This window comes from Perognathus longimembris, chromosome 2, assembly GCF_023159225.1.
Source record: "Perognathus longimembris pacificus isolate PPM17 chromosome 2, ASM2315922v1, whole genome shotgun sequence".
Lineage (NCBI taxonomy): Eukaryota > Metazoa > Chordata > Mammalia > Rodentia > Heteromyidae > Perognathus > Perognathus longimembris.
The window spans coordinates 135418884-135444125 of NC_063162.1; the positions used below are offsets into that span (position 1 = coordinate 135418884).

At 53.2% G+C, this 25242-nt stretch overlaps 1 protein-coding gene across 1 annotated transcript in view; it reads right to left on the reverse strand.

The window, feature by feature from the left end:
• LOC125347113 (kielin cysteine rich BMP regulator) overlaps positions 1–24998 on the reverse strand; it is a 29412-nt gene extending 4414 nt beyond the window's left edge. The window contains exons 1-33 of the mRNA XM_048340186.1: positions 24900–24998; positions 23484–23650; positions 22727–22916; positions 22565–22641; positions 21920–22004; positions 19841–19908; positions 19537–19633; positions 19313–19395; positions 19017–19110; positions 18043–18131; positions 14938–15031; positions 14734–14813; positions 14564–14657; positions 14281–14366; positions 13408–13489; positions 13029–13181; positions 12850–12956; positions 12678–12771; positions 12203–12376; positions 12010–12092; positions 11766–11856; positions 11502–11690; positions 10168–10338; positions 8075–8251; positions 7345–7430; positions 6558–6648; positions 6351–6433; positions 6164–6257; positions 4857–5030; positions 4555–4637; positions 3632–3752; positions 1181–1260; positions 899–998 (exon numbers count right to left, since the gene is read on the reverse strand). Of these exons, the coding sequence (XP_048196143.1) occupies positions 899–998; positions 1181–1260; positions 3632–3752; positions 4555–4637; positions 4857–5030; positions 6164–6257; positions 6351–6433; positions 6558–6648; positions 7345–7430; positions 8075–8251; positions 10168–10338; positions 11502–11690; positions 11766–11856; positions 12010–12092; positions 12203–12376; positions 12678–12771; positions 12850–12956; positions 13029–13181; positions 13408–13489; positions 14281–14366; positions 14564–14657; positions 14734–14813; positions 14938–15031; positions 18043–18131; positions 19017–19110; positions 19313–19395; positions 19537–19633; positions 19841–19908; positions 21920–22004; positions 22565–22641; positions 22727–22916; positions 23484–23650; positions 24900–24981 (3619 nt within the window). The 5' untranslated portion in view covers positions 24982–24998. The remainder of the gene's footprint in view (positions 1–898; positions 999–1180; positions 1261–3631; positions 3753–4554; positions 4638–4856; positions 5031–6163; positions 6258–6350; positions 6434–6557; positions 6649–7344; positions 7431–8074; positions 8252–10167; positions 10339–11501; positions 11691–11765; positions 11857–12009; positions 12093–12202; positions 12377–12677; positions 12772–12849; positions 12957–13028; positions 13182–13407; positions 13490–14280; positions 14367–14563; positions 14658–14733; positions 14814–14937; positions 15032–18042; positions 18132–19016; positions 19111–19312; positions 19396–19536; positions 19634–19840; positions 19909–21919; positions 22005–22564; positions 22642–22726; positions 22917–23483; positions 23651–24899) is intronic.
• Positions 24999–25242: the final 244 nt, after the last annotated feature.

Here is a 25242-nt window from a genome sequence, read left to right on the forward strand (position 1 = left end):
CACCCAGCCAGCTCTGCGGTGCAGTGTCCTCCTAGAGGACTGGGGTCCCTGAACACCCTAAAAAGCCTGAAACTCAAAAATACAATCTTCTTTCTCTTCTTCCCTCTTCCTCGTGGGTCTTTGCTCTATATCAGCGTGTAGCCCCTCTGTATCTACAAATAATGAAGCCTGCATGTTTTTTTCTTTATGATTTGTGTCAGTCCTGGGGGCTTGAACTCAAGAGCCTAGGTGCTGACCCTGATTTTTTTTTTTTTTTTTTTTTGGTCCTGGGGATTGAACTTGGGGCCTGGGTGTTGTCCTTGAGCTCTTTTGCTCAAGGCTAGCACTCTATGACTTTGAGGCACAGCCCCACTTCCAGGTTTCTAGTGGTTAATTAGAGATGAGTCTCAAGGACTTTCCAGTCCAGGCTGGCTCCCTAGCCCTCTGCCACTTGAGCTAGTGCTCCACTCCCAGCTTTTTTTTTTTGGCAGTTAATTGGAGATAAGAGTCTCATGGGGGCTGGGAATATATGGCCTAGTGGTAAAAGTGCATGTCTCATTACATGAAGCCCTGGGTTCGATTCCTCAGCACCATATATAGAAGTGGCACCGTGGCTCACGAGGTAGAGTGCTAGCCTTGAGCAAAAAGAAGCAGGGACAGTACTCAGGCCCTGAGTTCAAGCCCCAGGACTGGCAAAAAACCAAACCAAAACAAAAGAGTCTCATGGACTTCCTTGCCCCATCTGGCTTCAAACTGCTATCCTCCTCTCAGGCTCTTGAGTAGCTAGGGTTACGGGTGTGAGCCACCAGCAGCCCAGGGAGCCGGCATTCTGACTGCAGACCCAAGAGCCCCTGAATGCCACCCCTCCCTTCCCCTCCTGGGCTCCTCTCTGGCTGGGAAATCAAGGCTAGACACTTACCCTGGCACATAGGACAACAGCTCCCAGGGGGTGTGTGGCGCTCCGCCAGGGGACAGCTGAGCTCAGGACAGGTCCGGCGAATGCAGAGCCATGTCAGGTCCTGCTCATGGTCATGTGAACACAATAGGGACAGAACTTCAGAGCCCAAGAAGTTGGGGGCCTCAGTGGGGAGTAGGTCACAAGTAGGATAAAACACGTGGACACAGGGGATGGATGGGGAGGCCAGGAGCCGCCACAGTGTCAGCCTCAGCCCACAGAGGGGCTCAAGGCAGAAGGACTCACCTGGCACTGGCAGGTGTAGCAGGCGTCTGGCGGGGCCAGCTCAGACCCCAGCAGGCCCTCCGTGCAGTTACTCAGCGCCTCTGTGAAGGAAGGGCCAGGTGAGGGCAAGAAGGACAAGGAGACGGGATTACAGTTCCACCTGTGCCCCCAGTGTTTGCTTGCTTCTGGAGAAATCCTCTTTTTTTTTTTTTTTTTTTGGCCAGTCCTGGGCCTTGGACTCAGGGCCTGAGCACTGTCCCTGGCTTCTTCCCGCTCAAGGCTAGCACTCTGCCACTTGAGCCACAGCGCCGCTTCTGGCCGTTTTCTGTATATGTGGTGCTGGGGAATCGAACCTAGGGCCTCGTGTATCCGAGGCAGGCACTCTTGCCACTAGGCTATATCCCCAGCCCCAGAAATCCTCTTTTGCTCGTTGCTTAGCAAAGAGCTTCACCATTTAATAGGAGCTTTGTGAGAGGGAGGGTGGCTCATTCCTGTAATCTTTTCTTTCTCAGGAGGCTGAGAGCCGAGGATCATGATTCAAAGCCAGCCTGGCTTGATAATGAGGGACTCCTCTCTACTAACTAGCTAAAAGCTGGAAGTAGAGGTATAGCTCAAGTTCAAGCCCTATACCAGCACCAAAAAAAAAAAGAAGGAAAGAAAGAAAGAAAGAAAGAAAGAAAGAAAGAAAGAAAGAAAGAAAGAAAGAAAGAAATTTTGCTGTGCCATTAAGCACAGAGTGTCCTGGAAACTGTCAGATTGTGGTTCCATTACCCTGCAAGCACAAAGAACAACCAGGCACCTGCAGTCCTTGTCACCAACTCCTATAATCTGACTAAACAGCACAAGAAAGCACCAGGGACCAGCACCCCAGGTTCCAATCCTGGATCAAACAATCGGTGCTTGAATGCTTGAGTCACTTTGAGCAGATAAATCAATTTCTGAGTCTGTTTTTTAATCTGTAAAAAAAAGGTAATAATACTAACTACCTCATTAGATATTGTGAGAGTTAAATGAGATGTTTTGTTTGTTGTGACACTGGGGCTTGAACTCAAGGCCTTGCCCTTGCTAGGTAAGCATTCTACCATCAAACTGATTTTGAACCCTCATCCTCAGATCTCAGCCTCCTGAGAAGGTAGGATTCCAGGCATGAGCCACCAACAACATTATTTTTTAAGCAGGTTTTTCTGGTTTTTCTTTTCTTTTGTTTTGTTTTGCTTGAGGACCAGCCTTGAACTACAATGCTCCTACCAACAGCCTCCCAAAGTAGCTGGGACCACGGGTATGTGCATTACACTTGGATTATTATCTTTTTTTAGATAGGACCTGATTAACTTCTTTCCCCAGAGGCGAGCCCCAAACTGCAAACTCTGCTGTTTATCAGAAGCACCAAATACAGTATGTGGCATTCATTAGGTGTTTAAGAAATGAGTCTTCATGTCACACCTTGAGGCTGGTGGATGCAAGGGAAGGTAGCACTTAGTACATCTAATATGGTATAGATGGTAAACTGTATGCTACTCTATAAGTGTGTGGTTACTACATGCTGAACTTAGGAAAATGTCAGATTTAGTGCCATTCTCCTCCTGGAACATGTGTCTTGTATGTGGTCAACAGTGGTCTGCATGGTAGAAGATGGGCTACTGAATCATTCTTCCACAGCCCAACAAAGGCAGAATGGCTGTGGCAATTCCTCTGTGTGTGTGTGTGTGTGTGTGTGTGTGTGTGTGTGTGTGTGTGTGTGTCTACTGGGGCTGGCACTCTATCACTGGAGCAATGCCTCCACTTCTAGCTTTTTGAGGCATAATTGGACATAAGAGTCTCACAGACTTTCCTACCTGGGTCTGAACAAGCATGAGCTACCAGAGCCCAGTTTACTACCATTTTTAAAAGTTCTTAAAGCCAGGAAACCAACTGGCTATCTTTTAGTATTCGTAATTAAAGCTAGGGAGGCTTCTCCACCCATCAACTCACCATTTCTGCCCCTTTATAAATTCCCATTCTAATATGACTTCTTTTTTAAGTGGTACTTGAGTTTGAACCCAGGGCCTTAAGTGTGGTGGTAGGCAAGAGATCTACCCCTGGAGCCACGCCCCTCCCAGCCCTACATCCCTATTTCAAAGAAAAGGGAAGGAGGGAGAAGGGGATGGGAGAGGAGAGGAGAGAAAAAAAAAAGATAGGGGACACCCTTCCCTTTCTCATGGTGGTCAGCAAGATTTGTGGGTTCCAGAAAGGGGGTCTGCAGGTTGGCCATTCAAGGTCCTTCTAGTCTTTACCTCACAGCCACCAAGAAGCAGGAAGCGGCTCAATTGCAACACTACATTGCCACCTGCTGGGACTTTCCACAAACTGCACCCAGCTCCTCTTGGGACTGGGCAGGCCTCACTAGTTATCAGAGCTTGAGCAGGATAGCTCTTGGAGCACTCCTGGGCAGGCAGTCCTGGTGTCTTATCTCCCCTATAACCTGAGACTCACGGGCACAGGTAGGGCAGCAGTGCTGGGGCCCAGGAGGCAGGATCTGGCTGAGCGGGCAGCCCACCAGGCTGGGACACAGCCGCCGGTGACAGCGAAGACTGGGAGGCCCCTGTGGCTGTGACTACAACAAGAATGAAGAGCAGAGGTGAGTCCTACTGTCATGAAAGCTGAGAGCCATCCCTCTTCCTGGACCCCAGGCCCTCTTCTCTGGGGTGTGTTGTGCGTATATGGACTTCAGCTCTAAAGGGAAGCAGGGCACTGCTGGCGCAGGCCTGTAAAAATCCTAGCTACTCAGGAGGCTCAAGTCTGAAGATGACAGTTTTAAGCCAATTTGGGCAGAAAAGCATATAAGACTCTTTAACCAGATTTGAGTGAAAAGCTAAGGGGCAGTATCCAAGCCCTGAGTTCAAGCCCCAGAACCAGCACACATGCGCACACACATGCGTGCACACACACACACACACACACACACACACACACACACTTTTATAGGGAGACTCATACCCTCCTAGACTTACTCCCTACCCATGCTTGATTCTCCAGAGATGTCCCTTTTTCTAGTCACTTGGGCCTGACCCCTCAAGGAATTTTATTTATTTATTTATTTTACCATCTAAGAGCTTCCTGCTATCCTCCCATCCCCACCCCCATCTCCTGACCTATGACATCACTCTCCTGTGTGGACCTTCCCATACTCACAATCCCCTTCCAAATGGAATAAGGTACGTCCCGCGTGGCTCCCTCACCACCCCACCCCATAGACCAGCCACAAGGGCCCGCCCACTGCTTCCCCACGCTCCCACCCTGGGTCTGAAATCTTGGCTCAGGAATGAACTAAGTCCCTGCCTCCCATGGGACCCACTCCATGCTGGCTGCCTGGCCGTCCCCGTGGGGTCCCCATCCCCGGCTGTGCCCACTCCTACCTCACAGATACACACGTCACAGGGGTCTGCCCCAGGCTGGAAGCTCTCTCCAGGTTCATACTTCCGCCCCTTGTGCTCACAGTCTTGGGGTGGGGTAAAATGAGAACAGGACCAGAGAACCTTCAAGCTGGCAGCAATGCCAGAGATGGGGTCCCCTCCCTACAGTACTCCCCCAGGGGCTAGGGTGCATACAAGATGCAAGGCCACTCCTCCTGGAGCCTCCATTGCTGCCCAGCCCAGCAGAAAGGCAGGGAGGTCGGGATGGAGCTCAGAGTCCCCCTCCCACCTCAGGCTCCCAGTACCAGAGCATCGAGGACAGCAGTCCCTGGGCCCTTGGTGGGGTTGGAGGCACGGGCTGACACACTGGATGCGGGCGCAGGTGACAACACCCTGGTGACACAGGCAGGACGAGCAGGGGCTCTCATGGGGCACCCAGCTGCTGCCCTCGGGATGCTCCTTCCCATTAGCCAGGCAGCCTGTGGTCCCGGGAGGACAAGGGTAAGTCCCTGGTGGTCAGCAATGACTGATGGGTACTGGGGTTGGGGGGGGGTGTGGGGACATGGTAGGAAGATTGGGGAGGGGCTAGAAATCCTGTCTCTAGTGGAGGAGAAAGCCACTGAGTGGCAAGCAGCACTGGCACGCAGCAGGTGGAATAAATGTGCGTGGAATGAATGAATGTCTCTGTCACTAATCATGGAAACTCAGTCTCCCCAAGCTTCAGTCTCCTCGTGTTAGTGGGGATCGCATCTGTGCCGTATGGTCCACAGGGCCAGCAGGATGCGGTGCCCATTCAGCACTAACCACACTGCGTACAGTAGTGAGTGGCACACTAGAAAAGCCTCGCGCTCCAGAGCCGGCTGGCCTGAGACACATCTGGACTCATCTGCTGCCAGCAGAGTGACCACTACACGTTATGTTCCCCTCTGTTTGAGATAGGTTCTTGCTCTGTAACCCAGGCTGGCTCTCAGGTCTCCTCCTACCTCCACTTCCTAAGTGCTGGCATTAGGTATGCACCACCACACCCAGCTACGTTACCTTTTCACACCTCTATTCTCTCATCTGTTAAACAGGAACAAGGTCAGCACTTACCCAACAAGATTATTGTGCTGCTTAAATGTGATAATACATGCAGAGTGCTTAGCTCAGGGCCCAGCACATGATATGTCCTCCATAAATGGTCATTACGAGCCAGTCTAGTGGCACACATCTATAATCCCAGCTACTTGGGATGCCTAAATAGGGGGATTAAAGTCTGAGGCCAGTCTGGGCAAAAGTTAATACCGTACTTGGAAAAATACAAACAGCACATGGACTAGGGTGTGGCTCATTAAGTAGAGTGAATGCCTAGCAAGCGAGAGGCCCTGCGTTTAAGTTCAAGTACTGAGTAGAGGGGATATGGCTCATTTCCATGGCTGTCATGCCAGGTGTGTGTGGTTAGGAAGAGGGACAGCGTGGAGAGGAATCTTCGCGGGAGTCTGGCGAGGCAGGGAGGGGGAGGAGGAGCTGAAGGTGGACTAAGGGGACAATGAAGGACTGCAATGGGGGACTCAGGCTGAGGGGCCCAGGCCAGGCACTCAAGCATGGGGGACGTTCTGTGGGCTAGTCTTACCTCGGCAGCGAGGACAGCAGCTCCCTGGTTCTGTGATCTGGAGCAGGCAGGGAAGTGGAGGGCACTGCAGTCGGACACAGCTCACCCGGCCAGCCTACAGGAGATGCAGGGCCAGGGGCTCAGGACCCAGGCCTGGACCCCCACACACACTGGCCACACCCTTGTCCCGGCCCCCAGCCCTGGGTACCTGACAGCGGCAGCGCTCACAGCTGCCTGCAGGGCCCTCAAATTCCTCCCCATCCTGGCGCTCCTGGCCCTGAGAAAGGCAGCCTGTGGGGACACAATTCCTGGGCGGGGGCTCTGTGCTACAGCACCCTGCACTGCCCAACCTTCGGCCGGACAGGATGGGAGAAAATGAGGGGGATGGGAGCCAAGCCCCCTGGAGGCAGCTCACTGTGACAGACAGGACAGAAGCAGGGGCCGGGCGAGGGGTGTGCGCAGAGCGCTGGGGGACATGGCTTCTTCTGGCAGCGCATGGAACCTTCCTGGGGGAGACAGCGCACGTCACTCCTGCGCAGCCTCAAGCCCAGCTGTGCTGACCCTTAGGAGCCCCACCCGCACCCTCCAGCCTCAGCCCTACCATGGCCAGGGAGTTGTGACCCCGTCCTGTCCCATCAGATGTCACAGGAGTGTACTCCTTGCCATCTGGGTTGGGACACTCCCTCTCGGTTTAGGGGGGGGCAATAGGATGAAGGGTGACCAAGATCCTGAAGGTGAGCCTATGGCTCACGCTTGTAATCCTAGAGACTTAAGAAGTTGAGGTCTGGGCTGGGGATATAGCCTAGTGGCAAGAGTGCCTGCCTCGGATACATGAGGCCCTAGGTTCGATTCCCCAGCACCACATATACAGAAAACGGCCAGAAGTGGCGCTGTGGCTCAAGTGGCAGAGTGCTAGCCTTGAGCGGGAAGAAGCCAGGGACAGTGCTCAGGCCCTGAGTCCAAGGCCCAGGACTGGCCAAAAAAAAAAAGAAGTTGAGGTCTGAGGCTCCAGTTCAAAGCCAGCCCAGGCTAGAAAGTCTGTGAGACTCTTATCAGCAATGAACTACCAAAAAGCTGGAAGGGCTCAAGTGGTAAAGCAATATTCTTGAGTGAAAAAAAGGGGGAGAGGGCAAGGGATAGTGCCCCAGCCCTGAGTTCAAACCCCAATACTGAAAAAAAAGCTTCCAAAGGTTCCACCTCACCTGGCAGGTACAGAGGGAGCAGGTGGGGTCAAGGGGGTCTGGAAGCGTCTCTCCAGGGGCAGCGGTGACCCCATGGTACAGGCATCCTGGCAGAGTGGGGGGGGGACACAATGGGAGGAGCCTATACTGGAACACACACACACACACACACACACACACACACACACACACACACACACACACACAGCCATACCTGGGGCCTCCTACAAAGCTCAGGAAGGAAGAGAACAGGGTGGCAGGGGCACACTGGACATAGGGTGAAGTGGGGGTCCGGGGAGGGTGGGCGAGGAAGCTGCTTCCTGGTTGGTAAATCCAGGGCAGTGGGAACCACAGAATGCTCGTTCAGGTTGAAAGCAGAGACAGGACATTTTAGAAAGGCAGCGAGACCATTTAAAAATGGGTATGGAAGCCAAAGGATCAGTTATTTGGGGAGTATGGCATTCTGGGGTGTGAAGTGGCAATGGGAAGAGAGAGAAGGGCAGGGATGTGGTATGACAGAAGTCCGGGGGTGGGGGAGAGAGAAGGGGGGCATGGGAGGGAGGGAAGCAGGAGAAAGGGAGAGAGGAAGAGACAGGGAGAGAAAAAGAGGAAGAGAGAGAAGAGAAAGGGAGAAGAAGAGAGGAAAAGAGATGGGAGAGAGGGAAGAGAGCTGGGTCTGTGTCCTGCGTGCTGTGGCTCAGGGCCCCTGGGAGCCTCAGCAGTGGGAGGGGCAGCGCAGGCGCAGCCATACCTTGGCAGGTGGGGCAGCAGTGCCCAGGCATGGTGACAGGGTAGCTGCAGGCTGGAGGCTCGCAGGGCCGGTGGCTGCAGGTCACAAAGCCCCCCAGGCAGGTACACACGTTGCAGGCGTCTCGGGGATCCGGGAACTCCTGGCTGCTCAGGTAAGAGGCACCCAGGTACTCACAGCCTTCGGACGGGGAGGAGAAAGGGGTGAGGGAAACCGGTCACTTGCTCTAAGTATGCCTTGGCCCGCGGCGGGGCCTCCAAGACCCTGGCACCTGGGGTCACAGGAAGCCCATGCCAGGGATAAAGAAAACTGGGGGGGGGGGGGGGAGAAGTTGGGCAGGCCAAGGGCAAATTTTCTCCCTTGTTGCTGCAAGAAATCTCCCTGTCCATCTAGGGTAGAAGAGCCCCATAGGGATGCACATGTTATTCACATGCTCACCATGACGCTGCTGGAAGGGGAAAATTGTCCAGCCCAAGAAAAGCTGGAGAAGCCGGAGTGAACACAGGTGGCTCAGATCTAAGGTATCCCCTTCCAACACTCTTCCAGCCCTGTGACTGAGCAGGGAGGTCTCGAAATCTTCCCTGAGTTCCTCTCTGACCTTTGCTTACCACTGTTCAAGAGAGAGGATGAGTTGCGTGCCAGTGACTCACACCTATGATCCCACCTACCCAACAGGCTTATATCTGAGGGGCCGTGGTTTGAAGCCGGCACAGGCAAGAAAGCCTGTGAGACTCTTACCTCCAATTGACTATCAAACAAGACTAAGGTAGTGCTGACCTTGACAGGAAGTGCCTAAAAAGAATTCAACATCACTTTTTTCCTTTGCCAGTCCTGGGGCTTGAACTCAGGGGCTGGGCACTATCCCTGAGCCAGTACTGTTCCACTTGAGCCATAGCTCCACTTCCAGCTTTTTCTGTGTATGTGGTACTGAGAAATCGAACCCAGGACCTCATGCATGCTAGGCAAGCACTCTACCACTAAGCTACCTTCTCAGCCTCAACAATATCATATATAGAGAGAGCAAGATAGATAGATAGATATTGATATTTATATAAATAGATAGATATTTTTGCCAGTCCTGGGGCTTAGACTCAGGGCCTGAGCACTGTCCCTGGCTTCATTTTGTTAAAGGCTAGCACTCTACCACTTGAGCCACAACACTACTTCTGGCTTTTTCTATATATGTGGTGCTGAGGAATCAAACCGAGGGCTTTATGTATAGAGGCAAGCACTCTACCACTAGGCCATATTCCCAGTCCCAACAACATCATATTTTAACTATTGTCAATTTAATGGTAATCGTCTATTTCTGGCAAGACTAAATTTTCATTTATAGTAATTCAAAACTCCACTTAAATGTTAACTAATGAATTCATTAGAAGATGTTTTAAACTTTTCTTAAACTTCATTTAAATTAATTTAAACTAAAGAGTTAATTTGGTAGAGGGTGTAGCAAAATTTTCTAAGATAATACAAAGAATGACCGAAGACTGGGGAACTTGATCTGGCCCTATTCTCCCCACCCCCGGCCCTTTTTTTTTAAAACAAGAGTCAAAAATTAGGCTCAGAGAGACTATGTAATTTGTCCAAATAGCCAAATAGCATCAAGGGCAGGAGAAAATCTCGGTTTTAGTCCACAGGGTTTTTTGTTTTTTAATTGTTCTTGTTGTTTTAAACAGCCTTGGTACTTAAACTCTGGGCCTGGGCACTGTCCCTGAGCTTCTTTTGCTCAAGGCTAGTGCGTTACCAATTGAGCCAGAGCTCCACTTCCAGCTTTTTGGTAGTTTATTGGACATAAGAGTCTCACAGACTTTCCTGCCTGGGCTGGCTGCGGACAGTGATTCTCAGATTTCAACTTGCTGAGTAGCTAGGATTGCAAGTGTGAGACCCGGGTGCCTCAAGATCCACTCCACTTACGTATGTAACTGTCACCCCTCTGTACATCACCTTGACAATAAAATTGAAGTTTAAAATAAATACATAAAATAACAAACAAATAAATAAAAGATCCACTCCAGGGCAGCAAAGAGGTCTCTGGCTGATCTCTTGCCGTCCCTCCGCCCTCCATCCCTGTGGGCCCCTCTCAATCCACTCACCGTCACAGGCAGGGCAGCAGTCTTCCCTGGTGGGGAAGGGACACTGTGCAGGACCACAAGGCCTTGGCTCACAGCTCACGCTGCCCTCCCAGCAGAGGCACACGTGGCAAGAGGTGCTGGGCGATGGGAAGCGCTCCCCGCTGCCAAACTCCTTCCCCTGGTACAAGCAACCTAGGGAGAAGGGCAGGAACTGAGGGCTTGTGGTAGTGGCCCAAACACTGGGGCGCTTTTTCCTTTCTTTTTCTGTGTGTTGGTACTAAGGCTTGAACTCAGGGGGGCCTCACACTCTCACTTAGCTTTTTCTGCTCAAGATGGGTGTTCTATCACTTGAACCACACCAAGATTCTTGGGGGGAGGGGGTGGTACTGGGGCTTGAACTCAGCGCCTGAGAGCTGGCCCTGAGCTCTTCTGCACAAGGCTAGTGTGCTACCGCTTGAGCCAGAGCACTACTTTGGGTTTCCTGGTGGTTAATTGGAGCTAAGAGTCTCCTGGAGTTTCCTGCCTGGCCTGGCTTTGACTCACTCAGTTCTCAGCTTCCTGAGTAGCTAGGATTACAGGTGTGAGCCACTAGTGCCCAGCTAGTTCAGGAATTTTTTTTTTTTTTTTGGCCAGTCCTGGGGCTTGGACTCACGGCCTGAGCACTGTCTCTGGCTTCTTTTTTTTTTGCTCAAGGCTAGCACTCTGCCACTTGAGTCACAGCGCCACTTCTGGCCATTTTCTGTATATGTGGTGCTGGGGAATTGAACCCAGGGCCTCATGTATACGAGGCACGCACTCTTGCCACTAGGCCATATCCCCAGCCCTCAGGATTTTTTTTTTTTTTAACTAGTTAACTAGAGATAAGAGTCTCGGGGTTTTTTTTGTGTTTATTTTGCTATTGGGGTTATAATTTTATTTTATTTATTTATTTTGCCAGTCCTGGGGCTTGGACTCAGGAGCACTGTCCCTGGCTTCTTTTTGCTCAAGGCTAGCACTCTGCCACTTGAGCCACAGGGTCACTTCTGGCCTTTTTCTGTATATGTGGTGCTGGGGAATTGAACCAAGGGCTTCATGTATATGAGGCAAGCACTCTTTGCCACTAGGCAAGATAAGATTCTCTGATTTGTCTGCTGGGGCTGGCTTCCAACTATACTCCTCAGATCTCAGTCTCCGGAGTAGCTAGGATTACAGGATGAGCCACCAACACTGGGCTGTCGCCAGGTTCTTAATGAGACCCCAGAGGAGGAGAGGTAAGGTTGGGGGAAGGAGAAAAGGAGTTGGATCCACATCAGAGGTGGAGTGGGAGCCGATGGAGCAGATGGAGGAGCGGGTGGGAGCTGCCACCCAGGTGGTACCGTCGCAGGAGGGGCAGCAGGGCCCCCGGCGTGGGTGGGTGCAGGGCGTGGGCGGGCAGGGCAGGCGCTGGCAGGACACAGAGCCATCGAGGCAGAGGCAGCGGCTGCAGGGGTCGCCAGGCGGAGTGAAGTGCTCCTGGTGGCGAGCTGGGACATTGTCTCCAGGCTGTGGACAGCTAGCCGGGGCCTCTACACAGAGGGAGAGAGCGGATGGCACCATGGCCCGGCGGGGGGCGGCGAAGCGCCGGCGGGGGCGGCTCCTACCCGGGCACTGTGGGCAGCATTCTCCCGGCCGCAGCTCGGGCTCCGCGCAGGACGGTGGTGAGCAGCGCGCCCGGCACTGCACGTTCCCGCTCTGCAGATGGACAGACGGACCGGGCAGGCTGCGTTAGCGCGAGGAGGGCCCCCCCCCCTTTGCCAGTCCATCTCGTGGGACTTCCCTGACCCTAAGTCCCATCTCCACTCCCCCACGCCTCCCCCAGCCCTTGTCACCCAGTGGCTCACTCACCAGACAGCGACACCGCCGGCAGGAGTCGGTGGGGTGCGGGAAGTCCGCCCCGTCGGGGTATTCCTTCCCTCCGAAGGCGCAGCCTGGGGGAGGGGGAAGCTATAGGCCTGGGAGGGGGGCAGGGTGCGGGGACGGGGGGGGGGGGGGAGGACACTGGGGCCGCACCCACCCCCTCCGGCGCAGCCCCCCTCACCGCTGCAGTCAGTCCGGCAGCAGGTACCGGGCAGTGGGTGGGCACAGGGCGCCCGGGGACAAGCACGAGGCTGGCAGCTGGCACGGCCTTGGTGACACCGGCACTCCTGGCAAGGGTCTCGCGGGTGGGAGAAGCTCTCGCCATCCACAAAGACCTGTGTCTCCAGGACGCAGTCTGGGCATCAGAGAAGGGGGGTTGGGGGTGGGCAAAGGCTGAGAGCACCGGGTGTCACCCTCCTCCCCTTGGTCCCCGAAGAACAGAACCGCGTGGCAAGTGCCAGCTTGGGAGGCGTCAAGGGGCTGTGTGCGCATGCGCGCAGGTATGCGTGGCTCTGCGCATTCGCACGTGTGTGCCTCCATCTGTGGTTGTGTTAATCTTAGCTGTGTTGTGTGAGAGTGAAAACAACCAAGAAAGACAATTGCTTGGGAAGACAGCCTATGGGTCCCCAGGCTAGTCAGACACAGTAAACACCTACCTGGGCACCTGGGGCAGCACTGACTGGGGCCACTCTGGGGCCTGGCACAGGTGGTGGGAGGGCAGACAACCAAGGAACACCTCACAGTCCCATCCTGGGGGCAGAGGAAAGGGCCATGGGGGTGGTGGGCCTCTAGGGGCCAACAGGACAGCAGCAAGCCCCAGGGAGGTACCTTGCAGTGGCAGGTATGGCAAGGGCTGTCCGGGTCTGTGAAGTTCTGCCCGTTGGCATACACCTGACCATGGTAGCTGCAGTTCTCACAGCTGGGGCAGCAGGCACCTGCGTGGGGCAAGCCGGTCAGGGCAGGCTGGGCAAAGCAGCAGAAGAAAGCCAAGATCATTGGGCACTCACCAGAGAGCTGGGTGGGGTGCTGGCAGGGGGTGGGGGAGCAGAGCACAACCCCACACACTGGCACCCCATCTTGGCAGGAGCAGGTGGTGCAGGGCTGGCCATCAGGTTCCCACTGGACCCCCTCAGCAAATTCCTCTTCATTCAGCACACAGACTACAACAAGGAAGACCATCACCATGGCAACCCAAACTCTCTCCCTATCCAACCCTATCCTTCCAGCCCACAAGGACTCTGATTTGCATCCCCACCATAGCCACTGAAAGAATTACAGAATAATTAGTAAAGCCTCTGTACAGAGTGACCTCCCTCTCCAGCCCCATGGGTGCAATGTCCTTGGCATTTCCCCCTCCCATACATACTACACCCCACAGGCATGTACCTGAGCAGAGTTGGGGGCCAGAGGCAGACAGGGCACAGGGGGCCACTGGGCACTCCTGCTCTTCACAGGACACCTCACCAGCCTAAGAGGGAGACCAGATGAGAGGCCCTTAAAGAATCAGACAACACTGAGTAGGCTGTAATCCTAGGAGGCTGAGATTTGAGGATTTGAGGATCACCATTTGAAGCCTGCACAGTCTGTGAGACTCTTTCATCTCCAATTAATCAAGAAAGAGCAGGAAGTAGAGCTGTGACTCAACTGATAAAGCACCAGTCTTTTTTTTTTTCCTATCATTTCCTGGGTGTAGAAACTGTATTTTTTTATTAATTAAATTTTATTGACAAGGTGTTGTGCAAAGGGGGTACAGTTACATAATAAGGTAGTGAGTACATTTCTTGTGACATCTAGGTAGGCATGTATACAATATCCAGTGTGCCAAAATCACATACAGTAACCATGTAGGGTACGCCAAAGGAAATTCACCTGGAACATTAAACGTAATGTCAACAATAGAATCCTCCTGGAGCACCAGTCTTAAGCAAAAAAGCTAAGGGGACAGGGCTGGGAATGTGGCTTAGCGGTAGAGTGTTTGATCAGCATGCATGAAGCCCTGGGTTCGATTCCTCAGCACCACATACACAGAAAAGGCTGGAAGTGGCGCTGTGGCTCAAGTGGTAGAGTGTTGGCCTTGAGCAAAAAGAAGCCAAGGACTCAGGCTCTGAGTTCAAGCCCCAGGACTGGCAAAAAAAAAAAAAAAGCTAAGGGACAGAGCCCAAGCCTTGAATTCAAGCCCCAGTATTAGCATGCACACGAGCGCGCACGCACACATACACACACACACACACACTGGGTGTGAGAAAGTGAAGCCACCACCTGGCAGGAGCAGCGGACACAGCGGACACTCTCTTGGAGCATGAAGGTCTCCTGGCTCCTATACTGGTGTCCCTGGTACTCACAGCCTGGATAGGAGGACACGAGCAGAGGACAGCAGCAGAGGAGGAAGCCTCATGCCACACCGAGGTACCTGCCCTCAGTCTGATGAAGAATGCCATCATGGACACTCTCCCATACATGCCTGCACAGGTGCGGGTCCTCATGGAACCCCTGGGAAGGTGAGGTGAGGACTCCCCTGTGTAGCCAGAGCATAGGCACTCACCATCGCAGACTGGGCAACACTGTCCAGGAATCCTGCCTGGATGTCTGCAGGGCACAGGTGGGCAGGGCAGAGACTCACACTGGACACTCCCATTCTGCCAACAGGGCCCGGTCAGCAGGTGGCAGTCAGGCCCAGAAGCCAGGCCCTTCTTGCCAGGCAGCCACACTCACAGTACAATGGCAATGAGAGCAGGGGTCCCCAGAGCCCACAGGCTCCCCGCTGCGGTGCTCCCTCCCATTTAGGAAACAGCCTGTTGGGAAGAAGTGCTCAGGTCCTCAGGAGCCCCTCCCTGCTCTGTCCCTGGCCTTCCTGGAAGCCCTGGGCCAGCCATCTTCACTCCCTGTACCTGAGGCCCTTTGTATCCACAGACTCACCATCACACACTGGGCAGCAGGTGCCTGGGGGGGGCCGGGCAGGATATGGGCATAGGCTGGCACATTCTCTCTGACGGCACTGGATGTGGCCCTCCTGGTAGGTAGACAGAGGCAGGGTCATCAGAACTCAGCCAAGTGGTGGAAATGGCGCTGGAGTCCCAGCGATTCACTCATTGGAAGTAACAGGTTGAGGGCTGGGAATATGGCCTAGTGGTAAAGTGCTCGCCTCATATACATGAAGCCCTGGGTTTGATTCCTCAGCACCACATATGTAGAAAAAGCCAGAAGTGGTGCTGTGGCTCAAGTGGAAGAGTGCTAGCCTTGAGCAAAAAGAAGCCAGGGACAGTGCTCAGGCCCCAAGTCCACACCCCAGGACTGGCAACAAAACCAAAAACAAACAAAGGAAGTAACAGGTTGAAATGCTCCCTGCCCAAATTCCTTTGTGGATGTCCTCGGAATGTACTAGGATTGTGGCAGATGTTAAGATGAGGTCACGCTGGAGTAGTCAGTGTCCTTACCCAAAGGGGGATTTAAGCCAGGTGCAGGTGGCTCCTGCCTGTACTCCTAGTCAGGAGATGAGATCTGAGGATCATAGTTCAAAGACAGCGTGGGCAGGAAAGTCTGTGAGACTCTTATTTCCAAATAACTACAGAAAAGTTGGAAGTGGAGCTGTGGCTCAAGAGGTAGAGCACCAGCCTTGAGCAAAGTAGCTAATGGACAGCATCTAGGCCATAGTAATGGCATGGAAGAAAGGAAAAGAAGGGAGGGAGGGAAGGAGGATGGGAGGAAGGGAGGGAGGGAAGAGAGGGGGTGGAGGAAGGAAAAGAAAGGGAGGAAAGGGGCTGGGGATGTGGCCTAGTGGCAAGAGTGCTTGACTCATATACATGAAGCCCCGGGTTTGATTCCCCAGCACCACATATATAGAAAACGGCCAGAAGTGGCGCTGTGGCTCAAGTGGTAGAGTGCTAGCCTTGAGCAAAAAAAAGCCAGGGACAGTGCTCAGGCCCTGAGTCCAAGGCCCAGGACTGGCAAAAAAAAAAAAAAAAAAGGGAGGAAAGTAAGATATTTGGTGCTGTGAAGGCCCAGGAATGCCCGCACCACCAGAATCTGAGTGAGAGGCATTGAACATTCACTGCAATCAGAAGGAACCAACGCTGCCCAAACTTGGATCTTGAACTTCTGGCCTCCAAAAGTGTGGACAAATACATTTCTGTTTTTTGTTTTGTTTTGCTACTGTCCTTGTTTGTGCTGGTCCTAAGGCTTGAACTCAGAGTCTCCCACTCTTACTTAGCTCTTTCAAGGCTGACACTTGAGCCAGAACTCCACTTCTGGCTTTTTGCTGGTTAGTTGGAGATGAGAGTCTCTTGGATTTGTCCACCCTGGTTGTCTGTTTCCTCTCTCTCTCTCTCTCTCTCTCTCTCTCTCTCTCTCTCTCTATCTCTCTTTTCAGTCCTGTGGCTTGAACTCACAGCCTGAGCACTGTCCTTTGCTTCTTTTTGCTCAAGGCTAGCACTCTACCACTTGAGCCACAGTGCCACTTCTGACTTTTTCTGTTTATGTGGTACTGAGGAATCGAACCCAGGGCTTCATGCATGCTAGGCAAGCACTCTACCACCAAACCACATTCCCAGCCATTCTTTTCTTTTAGATCCAAGACTTGATCCTGCACACTTGATACCTGCTGCTTTTGCTTACTGGCTAGTGCTCTACTAACTGAGTGACACCTCCAACCCCCACCCACCCTGGTTATCCCTCAACTAGAATCCTCAAATCTCTGCCTCCTGAGTAGCAAGGATTACAGTCATGTACCACTGGAGCCTGGTAGAATTTCTATATGTTACTTAAGTTCTCCCTGTTTATCTATCTGGGGAAAAAATGGTCACAATAGTTATGTTCTCACAGCCTGAGGGGATGATATGAGAGCATCAGTAGGGGACCCGCTTCTAGAAGCCGGGACCTAGCAAAGGGCTGTTTTTACCCCATGGCCTGTTCCCAGCAGATTCCACCCCCTTGTATTCACAGCAACACCAACCCCCCACTCTTTCCAGCCTTATTAGGGTGTAGACAGCCAGTGGTTCTTCTCATAGATTGCCAGGCAAAGTTAGTGAAATTCTGTTTCAAAAACAAAATATAAACAAAAGGACTAGGAATGTGGCTCAAGTGATATAACACTTGCTTTCCTATCCCAAGTTAATGAAAGTCACCTAAGTCATGTTAAATTCTTTCAAAGTCAAGGGTTTGTTGTTGTTTTGTGGTTGGTTTTGAGGTTTTTATTTTTGTGCAGATCCTGGAGCTTGAACTTAGGGACTGGGCACTCTCCCTGAGCTTCCTTTTACTCAAGGCTAGGGCTCTACCATTTGAGCCACAACTCTACTTCCAGCTTTGTTTTCATGTGTATGTAGTTAATTGGAGATAAGAGTCTCATGAACTTTGCTAGCTGGGCTGGCTTTAAATTGTGATCCTTGGATCTCAGCCTCCTGAGTAGCTAGGATTACAGGCAGAAGCCACCTGTGCCCAGGTGAAACTGCATTTTAATAATATATTCCATTTCCCTGAGTAACCAACACAGCATATTTTTTTTCTTTTTTCCCTCAAGATCTAGACTCAAACTCACTATCTGATGCTTTATTTTGTTCATTGACTGGAGCTCTACCACCTGAACCATGTCTCCAACCCCAACACAGCATATTAGTGAGATATTTTACCTTCCTTTTCATCTTACTACGTCACAGAAGTCAGTGGATACAGCTCACTTACACCTCAGTTCTGACCTGCGACATGTCAAGGGCTCAATGGCCACATATAGCTGTGGCTTTCAATCAAATCGAGTGCTGCAAATCAAATGCCATTTCTCCCTCCCTGGACCCTTGTCTGCCAGTCGTATCCTGCACTTTCTCGCCCCCATTCCTTTGGCCTGTAAGCTCCTCTTCAGATCACAAACCCTGAAGAGCAAAAATGCACTGGGCAGTGGCCCAGGCCCTGCACTCATGGAACCTAGAATGTGGTCTGCACCATCTCTGCCTCCAGAGATGTGTTCTGTGGAAAGAAGTTCCAAATCCAGTTGGCCTGAGGGCAGGGCAGGTGAGGGGCAGCCTCAATACTCACCAGGCACCGGCAGATCTGGCAGGGATCCCCAGATGAAGTCCACTCTTGACCATGGTCCCTGTGAGAGTTACCATCTGTGCAGCCTTGGGCTGGGGACAGAGAGCAGGCCCAGTAAGAGCCACCTGGGCCATTCCTCTTCCCAAAGGACAGCCCGGCGCAGTCTATGCCCCTGCCACATCTGCTACACTATCGATTGTGCCCCCCACCCTTAAGTCCTGGCCATTCACGCCTGTTGTAACATCCCCCCAATATTTACAGCTGTGCTGATTAGAATGTGATACTCTTTATCTGGAGCATCCCCTGACTTCGTTGGCCCTTCCTAACAGCTCTTCATCCTTAAAAGGTGGCCACCTCAGCATTGATTGTCTCCAGATTCTGTCCCTTCTGTCCCCCAGTGGGACCTGGGTCTCCTTCCTGAGGCCCCACAGCACCTGGCCCTGCTTCTACTCCTGCCTTTGCAACAGTCTTAGACAGTGTCAATCACTATATGCACCTTACAAATGAGGAAACTAAGGCACAAAGTGACTTAAAGTTACTCAACCACTAAGTTACAATGACAGCTTTTTTTTTTTTTTTTTACTGGTGATACTGGGGCCTGAACTCAGGAACAGAGCACTCTCCCTTAGCTTTTTTGCTCAAAGCTGGCACTTATACCACTTGAGCTACACCTCCACTTCTGGCTTTTTGGGTGGTTAGTTAACTGGATGTTAGAGTCTCGTAGAGTTTTCTGCCTAGCTGGCTTTGAACTGAAATCCTCGGATCTCAGCTTCCTGAGTACAAGCATGAACCACTGGTACAGGCAACACTGCAGAATTTGACTTCAAGCTTGCACTTCCAAAGGAGGTTTGGGCTGCCATTGCTCCTCCACTTGAACAAACAAAATCAGAGGCCAGTGAGGTGGAGTCTAGAGTTGGAGAAATGGCGTAATAGTCCAGCCTGCCAGGGACTCCTGGGGAAAGGCCAGAGGCTCTCACCTTCACAGGCTGGGCAACACTGCCCAGGCTTCAGGATTGGCTCAGGGCAGGAGCTAGGTGGGCACTTGATGGGCACACAGCGAACCAGGCTTCTCTGTAATGGACCACTGGCTATTAAAAAAAAAAAAGGCTTCCAGCTCGGTATCCCCAGAGGCACAGGGTGGGCAGGTGGCCAACGGGGGCAGAGGGAGTCCATCACTGGCACCAGAAGCCATGCAAGAGACTGCAAGAGTGACCAGCACAGTCTAGGATAGGGCAAGAGGTGTCCGGCCTGGGCAGAAACAGCAGAGACTCACCAGGCAAGAGCATTGGAGGCAAGGGTTGGAGCTGGACAGGAAGCTGGCCCCCTCCTCATAAAGCTTCCCCTCATACTCACAGCCTGGGGAGGATCACCAGGAAGACAGGTGGGTCACCCGAGAACAGTGGAGACAGGCATCCCCCAGGGAAACACATGACCCCAAGGAGATACTGGACCCACTGGGGCTGAGGGGAGAAAGGGACAGGCAGGGTGGGAAATCACCTGGCCGGCAGATGGGGCAGCATTCTCCAGGTGGGGTATAGCTCTCCAGGCAGTTGAGCTGGGAGCATGAGGGCCCCTGACACCGCACGACCCCTGCCTGCGGACAGATGCCCAGCAATCCCTTGTTCCTCACCGATGCCCAAGCGGGGCTACCCTGGGGGCCTCGCAGGTCTAACAGGCTCCAGGCCATGATGTTTGGGGGGAGGTAGCCCTTTCTGGTCCCCAGGCTGGGCTGAGCATGGCCCTAGTACCCCAAGCAGCAGAGACAAGGGTGGTAATTGGGGTCCGACCTTGGTTCTCTTACCTGGCAGGTGCAGACGACACAGGCCTCGGGATTCCATGTTTCTCCTGCCCTGCGGCCCCCAGGACAGCCTGCAAAATCAGGCCCAGACTCCCAAGTAAGAGACCCAGATTACTAGGTGCCCTATACAAAGGACACCAGTTCAGGACAGGACAGAGATGTCTACATTTACTCCACCTCTCCAGCAGATGGCGGTCCAGTGTCTAAGTAGGACACCACCCGTGGTTTCGGTTCTTTTATTAAATGGGGCAAAGTGTCTTGACAGGAATGTCTTGGTTTTTTGTTGTTTTTTCATCCAAGATATCACATAGGCTGGTAGTGGCCCTGAGGCACCATGTGTCCTTTTCTAGAAGTTAGGGGCAGAAGGAGGGTGGTGCTAGACAAGCACTCTGCCAACATTCCTAGAGAAGCACTCGGCTCCATTCCCAACCTCAGCACCACTCTTCTCTCTAAGAAAATTCAACAGCTCCTAGTTGCGGTCTCTGGCCAAGACTCTGGTCTACATTTCCAGACCACACTGGCCTACGGCCCTGTTCTTCCTAACTCACTGCCAGAGCCTTTTCTTGGTAGGGCTTCCAGATCAAACTCAAGACACCATTACATCTGAATTTCAGATAAGCAACATATAATAATTTACTGTAATAATATTTCTGGCTAGGCACTGGTAGCTTACACCTGTAATCCTAGTTCCTCAAGAGATTGAGGATCATGGTTTGAAGCCAGCCTGGGCAGGAATGTCTGTTAGACTCTTATCTTCAACAAACTACTCAGAAAAAGCGAGAAGTAGTGCTGTGGCTCAAGTGGTAGAGCTACAGCCTTGAGCAAAATGTCAGGGACAATACTCAGGTCTTGAGTTCAAACCCCAGGACTGGCAGCAAAAAAAAAAAAAAAAAGGTACCAATGGCTCACACCTCCAAGTCTAGCTACTTAGGAAGTTGAGACCTGGAGAATCACAGTTGGAGGCCAGCCCAAGTAGAAAAGTTTCACAAGACTCTCTCCTATTAACCAGCATAAAACTGGGCTGTAGTAAGACTGGTTTCTCCTGGTGCAGCCCCTGCTTGATGAATATTTTTAAACATTTTGAACATGCTACATGATGCCTCTTTAGCCTTCAGTGTTTCCCCTTTGTCCATAGAAAGAAGTCCAAAGTGCAAGGCTGACCACTACAACACACCTCTTCCCACTCTGTTCTTGCTCACAGAGGGCCCTCAAGCATCCTCTCCCTTCTGTGCAACCTCCCTTTCCTGGAAGACCCAGCTCAGACACCCAGGTTCTACTGAGGCCACCCTGACTCACTAATCTGATGGGCTCTGTCTGCCCTCCTCTGCAAAGCCTTCTCTTAATCTGTTCACTGGACCTTAAAGCGTGTATGACATAAGCTATTACTTTACCTTCCCAACTCCCATCAGGAGTGAGGATGATCAGGTGAGTACACGTAGGTCACCACTGTAACCCTAGCTACTCAGGAGGCTGAGTTCTGAGGGTTGCATTCAAAGCTGGCCCAGGCAGCAAAGTCAGTGAGACTCTTATCTCCAAGTAAACACCCCCTCAAAAGCCAGAAGTGGAGCTGTGGTTCAAGTGGTAGAGTGGTAGAGTTCAAGTGGCTAGCCTTGAGCAAAAAGAAAGCTCAGGGACAGAGTCCAAGCCTTGAGCTCAAGCCCTAGGACTGGCACAGGGAAAAACAAAATGACTGCTCCTTATATAAGGCTTCCAGTTCAATCCCAGGCTAAGGATGAGTGTATGCTGACTTGGTATCTGAACTGGGCTCCCCAGCATTCTTGTTTTTTTGGCCAGTCCTGGGTCTTGGACTCAGGGCCTGAGCACTGTCCCTGGCTTCGTTTTGCTCAAGGCTAGCACTCTGCCACTTGAGTCACAGCGCCAGTTCTGGCCATTTTCTGTATATGTGGTGCTGGGGAATCAAACCCAGGGCCTCATGTATACGAGGCAAGCGCTCTTGCCACTAGGCCATATCCCCAGCCCCAGCCCCAGCATTCTTGAGGGGCGGGGGGATGTGACCACACATAGGTGAGGGATTATGGTTCAGGGGGACCCCACATATGTAGGGGCTGGCAGCAGGCTGACCTGGTTCACAGTGTGGGCAGCATGTTCCTGGCTCCGGACAGGGTCCTTTGGGGCAAGGCTTTGAGGTACAGGTGACAGTCCCTTCCTGTGGGAAGCAGACTAGGATGCTGAAACCTCGCCCAGGCCTGGGGCTTGTTGAGGAGCAAGAGGATGCGTTAGCGAGACTGGGAATACCCTCAGTTCAAGCACCCCAGGCAACCCGCCCTTCCGAGCTCAATTCTCCAGTGGGGAGATCCTAGGAAGAGAATCTGGGGCTTTCTCAGGAGAGGCTTGAGGAGGGAAAGGGCAGACAGAGGCTGTGGAGTGGTGGGAAAGAACAGGCATGAGGGTGGGGGGAGTCTGAGGTAGAAGATGAGGCATGTGGAAGAAAGAGTGGGGGTGATGAGAGTGACAGTTGAGGAAGGCAGATGACAACCACATCCTCCGTCCTCTACTCAGGGCCTGGTTGAGGGGCCATGGGCCCCTTTAGTGTTTGGGCACCGAGTTCCAGATAGAGCCAGTCAGAATCCACTCAAGGACACCAATGGCAAGGCTGGTGATGGACAGGCAGAAGAAAAGAGCACACAACAGCTGGCATAACACTTCAATGACAGGTGGCTGGACGAAGGTAGAAAGATGACAGGGACAAGTGTCCCAGAAACTCACCAGGCAGCGGCAGGTAGTACAGGCATCTGGGGAGAAGGCCTCCCCATGGCTGTAGGTCTGACCATTGTGGGTGCAGCCTAGAGAAGACAGTGCCATGACTCAGGCCCCGGCACCATGTCTAGGACTCAAGTGGCTCCAGCGGGCAGGTGGGGTAGCACTAACCATGGCAATGGGGCAAGTTGGGCTGGGGACTACAGCTGGCAGCCCCATCCTGGCAGACACAGGCTGTGCAGGTGTCAGGCTCCCAGCGGGCCCCCTCAGGCCAGGCACGCCCTAGTCCCCAGCACGGGGGAGAGGCTGGGCGACACTCACAGGACTCCAACTGCCTCACCCTCACCTGAAGTTCCTTGTTCTGAGGAAAAGGGAGGAGGCGAGAAGCATGGGGTCACCTTCCTCCACCATTTCTCAGGATTAGTGGGGGACAAAGGCTGATGCAGAATGAGAAGGAATTTGATGAACCCAGAGCAGAGGTGTGCCCCTCCTTCAGTATCTCCCATGAGCGGAGGAACCCTGGTCTCTCAGAGAGAATCAGGACCCATCACCTCGCTGATAGTTAAAGAATTCTTCACCCACCCCAAATCTTGGCCAGGTGTCAATCGCTCCTGCTTGCAATCCTAGCTACTCAAGAGGCTGAAATCTGAGAATCTCAGTTCAAATTCAGCAGGGAAGAAAAGTCCAAGAAACTCATCTCCAATTAACCACCAAAAAGACAGACACAGAGCTGTGGCTCAAGTGGTAGAGCCTAGTCCTGAGCACAATAGCTCAGGGATAGCACCCAGGTCCTGAGTTCAAGACCAAGGAGACACACACACCCACACACACACCTTTAGAGCCCTCAAAGCCCCCATGCCAAGCCCTATCTCCTCCCACTATGCAAAGACCACCCTACCCCATCCATGCCACCCTATTACCGTGGTACCTGCTCTCTGAGCTGAGTCACCTCAGCCTCCAGCTGCCCCAGCCGCTTCTCCAGGAGGCGACACTGATCCTTGGGAGATTCAGCAGGACCGGAGGAGTGAGAGGGGACCTGCTGCTGGTACTCATGGGTGCCAGCAAGTCCAGGGAGCTCCCTGGGGACAGCCCCACCTGAAAAGCACAAGAATCCTGTGTGGAATCTAGTCCAAATCCCAATGATCCCTCTGAAAAATCTGCTTTGTCCAAATGAGCATGGTTAATGCCATTCTACTCATCCAATTACCCAAGCCAGAAATCTGGGGCTTAGCACTCATGGTCTGTACCCCCTCCCAAGCCCTATAAGTCATTGGTTCCCCTTACCCCTTCCTCTCCTGTCTTTGGCTCCCTGCCTCTATCTGCTCCTCTCTCCCAGCATGCCTTTCTCTGTTGTTGTTGTTGTTTGGCAGTCATGGGGCTTGAATTTAGGGCCTGGGCTCTGTACCTGGGCAATTTTGCTCAATGCTAGTGCTCCACCACTTTGAGCCATAGCTTCACTCCTGGTTTTCTGGTAGTTAATTGGAAATAATAGTCTCACAGACTTTCCTGGCCATGCTGGCTTTGAACCATGATTCTCAGATCTAAGCCTCCGGAGAAGCTAGGATTACAGGCATGAGCCAGCAACACCTGGCTCCCAGCATACCTTTCGAAGTCTCAGCAAAAGATTCCCAGCCTCTCACCAGAGCTGCCGGCCTTGCAGCCTGCCCTACTCTCCCCCCACCCTCCCCCCAACACCAGCACCCAAACCTCTCGTGCCTGTTCCCATCTCTGTCCCTTGTCCTGTCACTCCAAATGCTATTCTGTCAGCCGAGCCCAATTTCCTTCCTACTCACCTGCTGGTCCTCTAGATGTGGTCTCAGCACCTAAAAAACACTCTACCCCAAAGCTCTGCCCTTCAAGCCTCACCCAGCCCTCTGCAGCCCGCAATCCCCAGCCAGGCTCCAGTCCTGCTTAAACAAAGGGGGACACCCTTCGGGAAAGTGCTCCAGGGGGTGGTACAAACCAGGCTGCTCCCCAGGACCCCGTCCCCACCTCCTCTGCCAGCCTTACCTTGTCCACTCCTGCGGAAAATCCTGTCCTGACTGCTCCCTAATGCAGGGCCAGACAGGCTCAAAGTCAGCCCTCACCGCCTGCCTCCTTGAAGCCCTTTTCTCAAGACAAATAATTAACTTCACACTCCTAGACGGAGGGCAGCCCTTGGCCCCCCAAATGTGTGCAAGAATTCCCTGGCAGGGACAACAGAAGGCCCTTGCCCGGCCCGGCTCTGCGCGCCTCCCCGCTCTCCCCCTATGGATCCAGAGGGCAGAGGCTGGCCTGGGGAGCCCAGCTCTGGAGGGATTCCCTCACCGTCCCTCCGAGCTAGGGGCGGGGCGCCCCGACTCACCGTCCCCAGCTCTGGCTGCTGCCAGCGCCAGGCTCCCTAGCTGCAGGATCAGGGGCAGCAGGGTGGCCCCAGTCCCCGCCATGCTCCCTCGGCCTCCGGCCTCCGGCAGGGCTGGCTGCCGCGGTGGCTCTGCAGGCGCAAGGGGAGGCGGGGTGGGGAGCCCAGGCCGCCTCCCACCCAGGCTTTGTTCCGGAGGCCCCCAGTCATCCCGCCCCGCCTTGCTGAGCCTGGCCAGCCTCCCTCCCGGATGGATCCTCACCGGCCACCTCCCGCAGTCTGTCCTGACCCCCAGCTAGCCTTCCCATCCACCCCATCCAGGAAGGGACCCTGAACAGAACAGAGC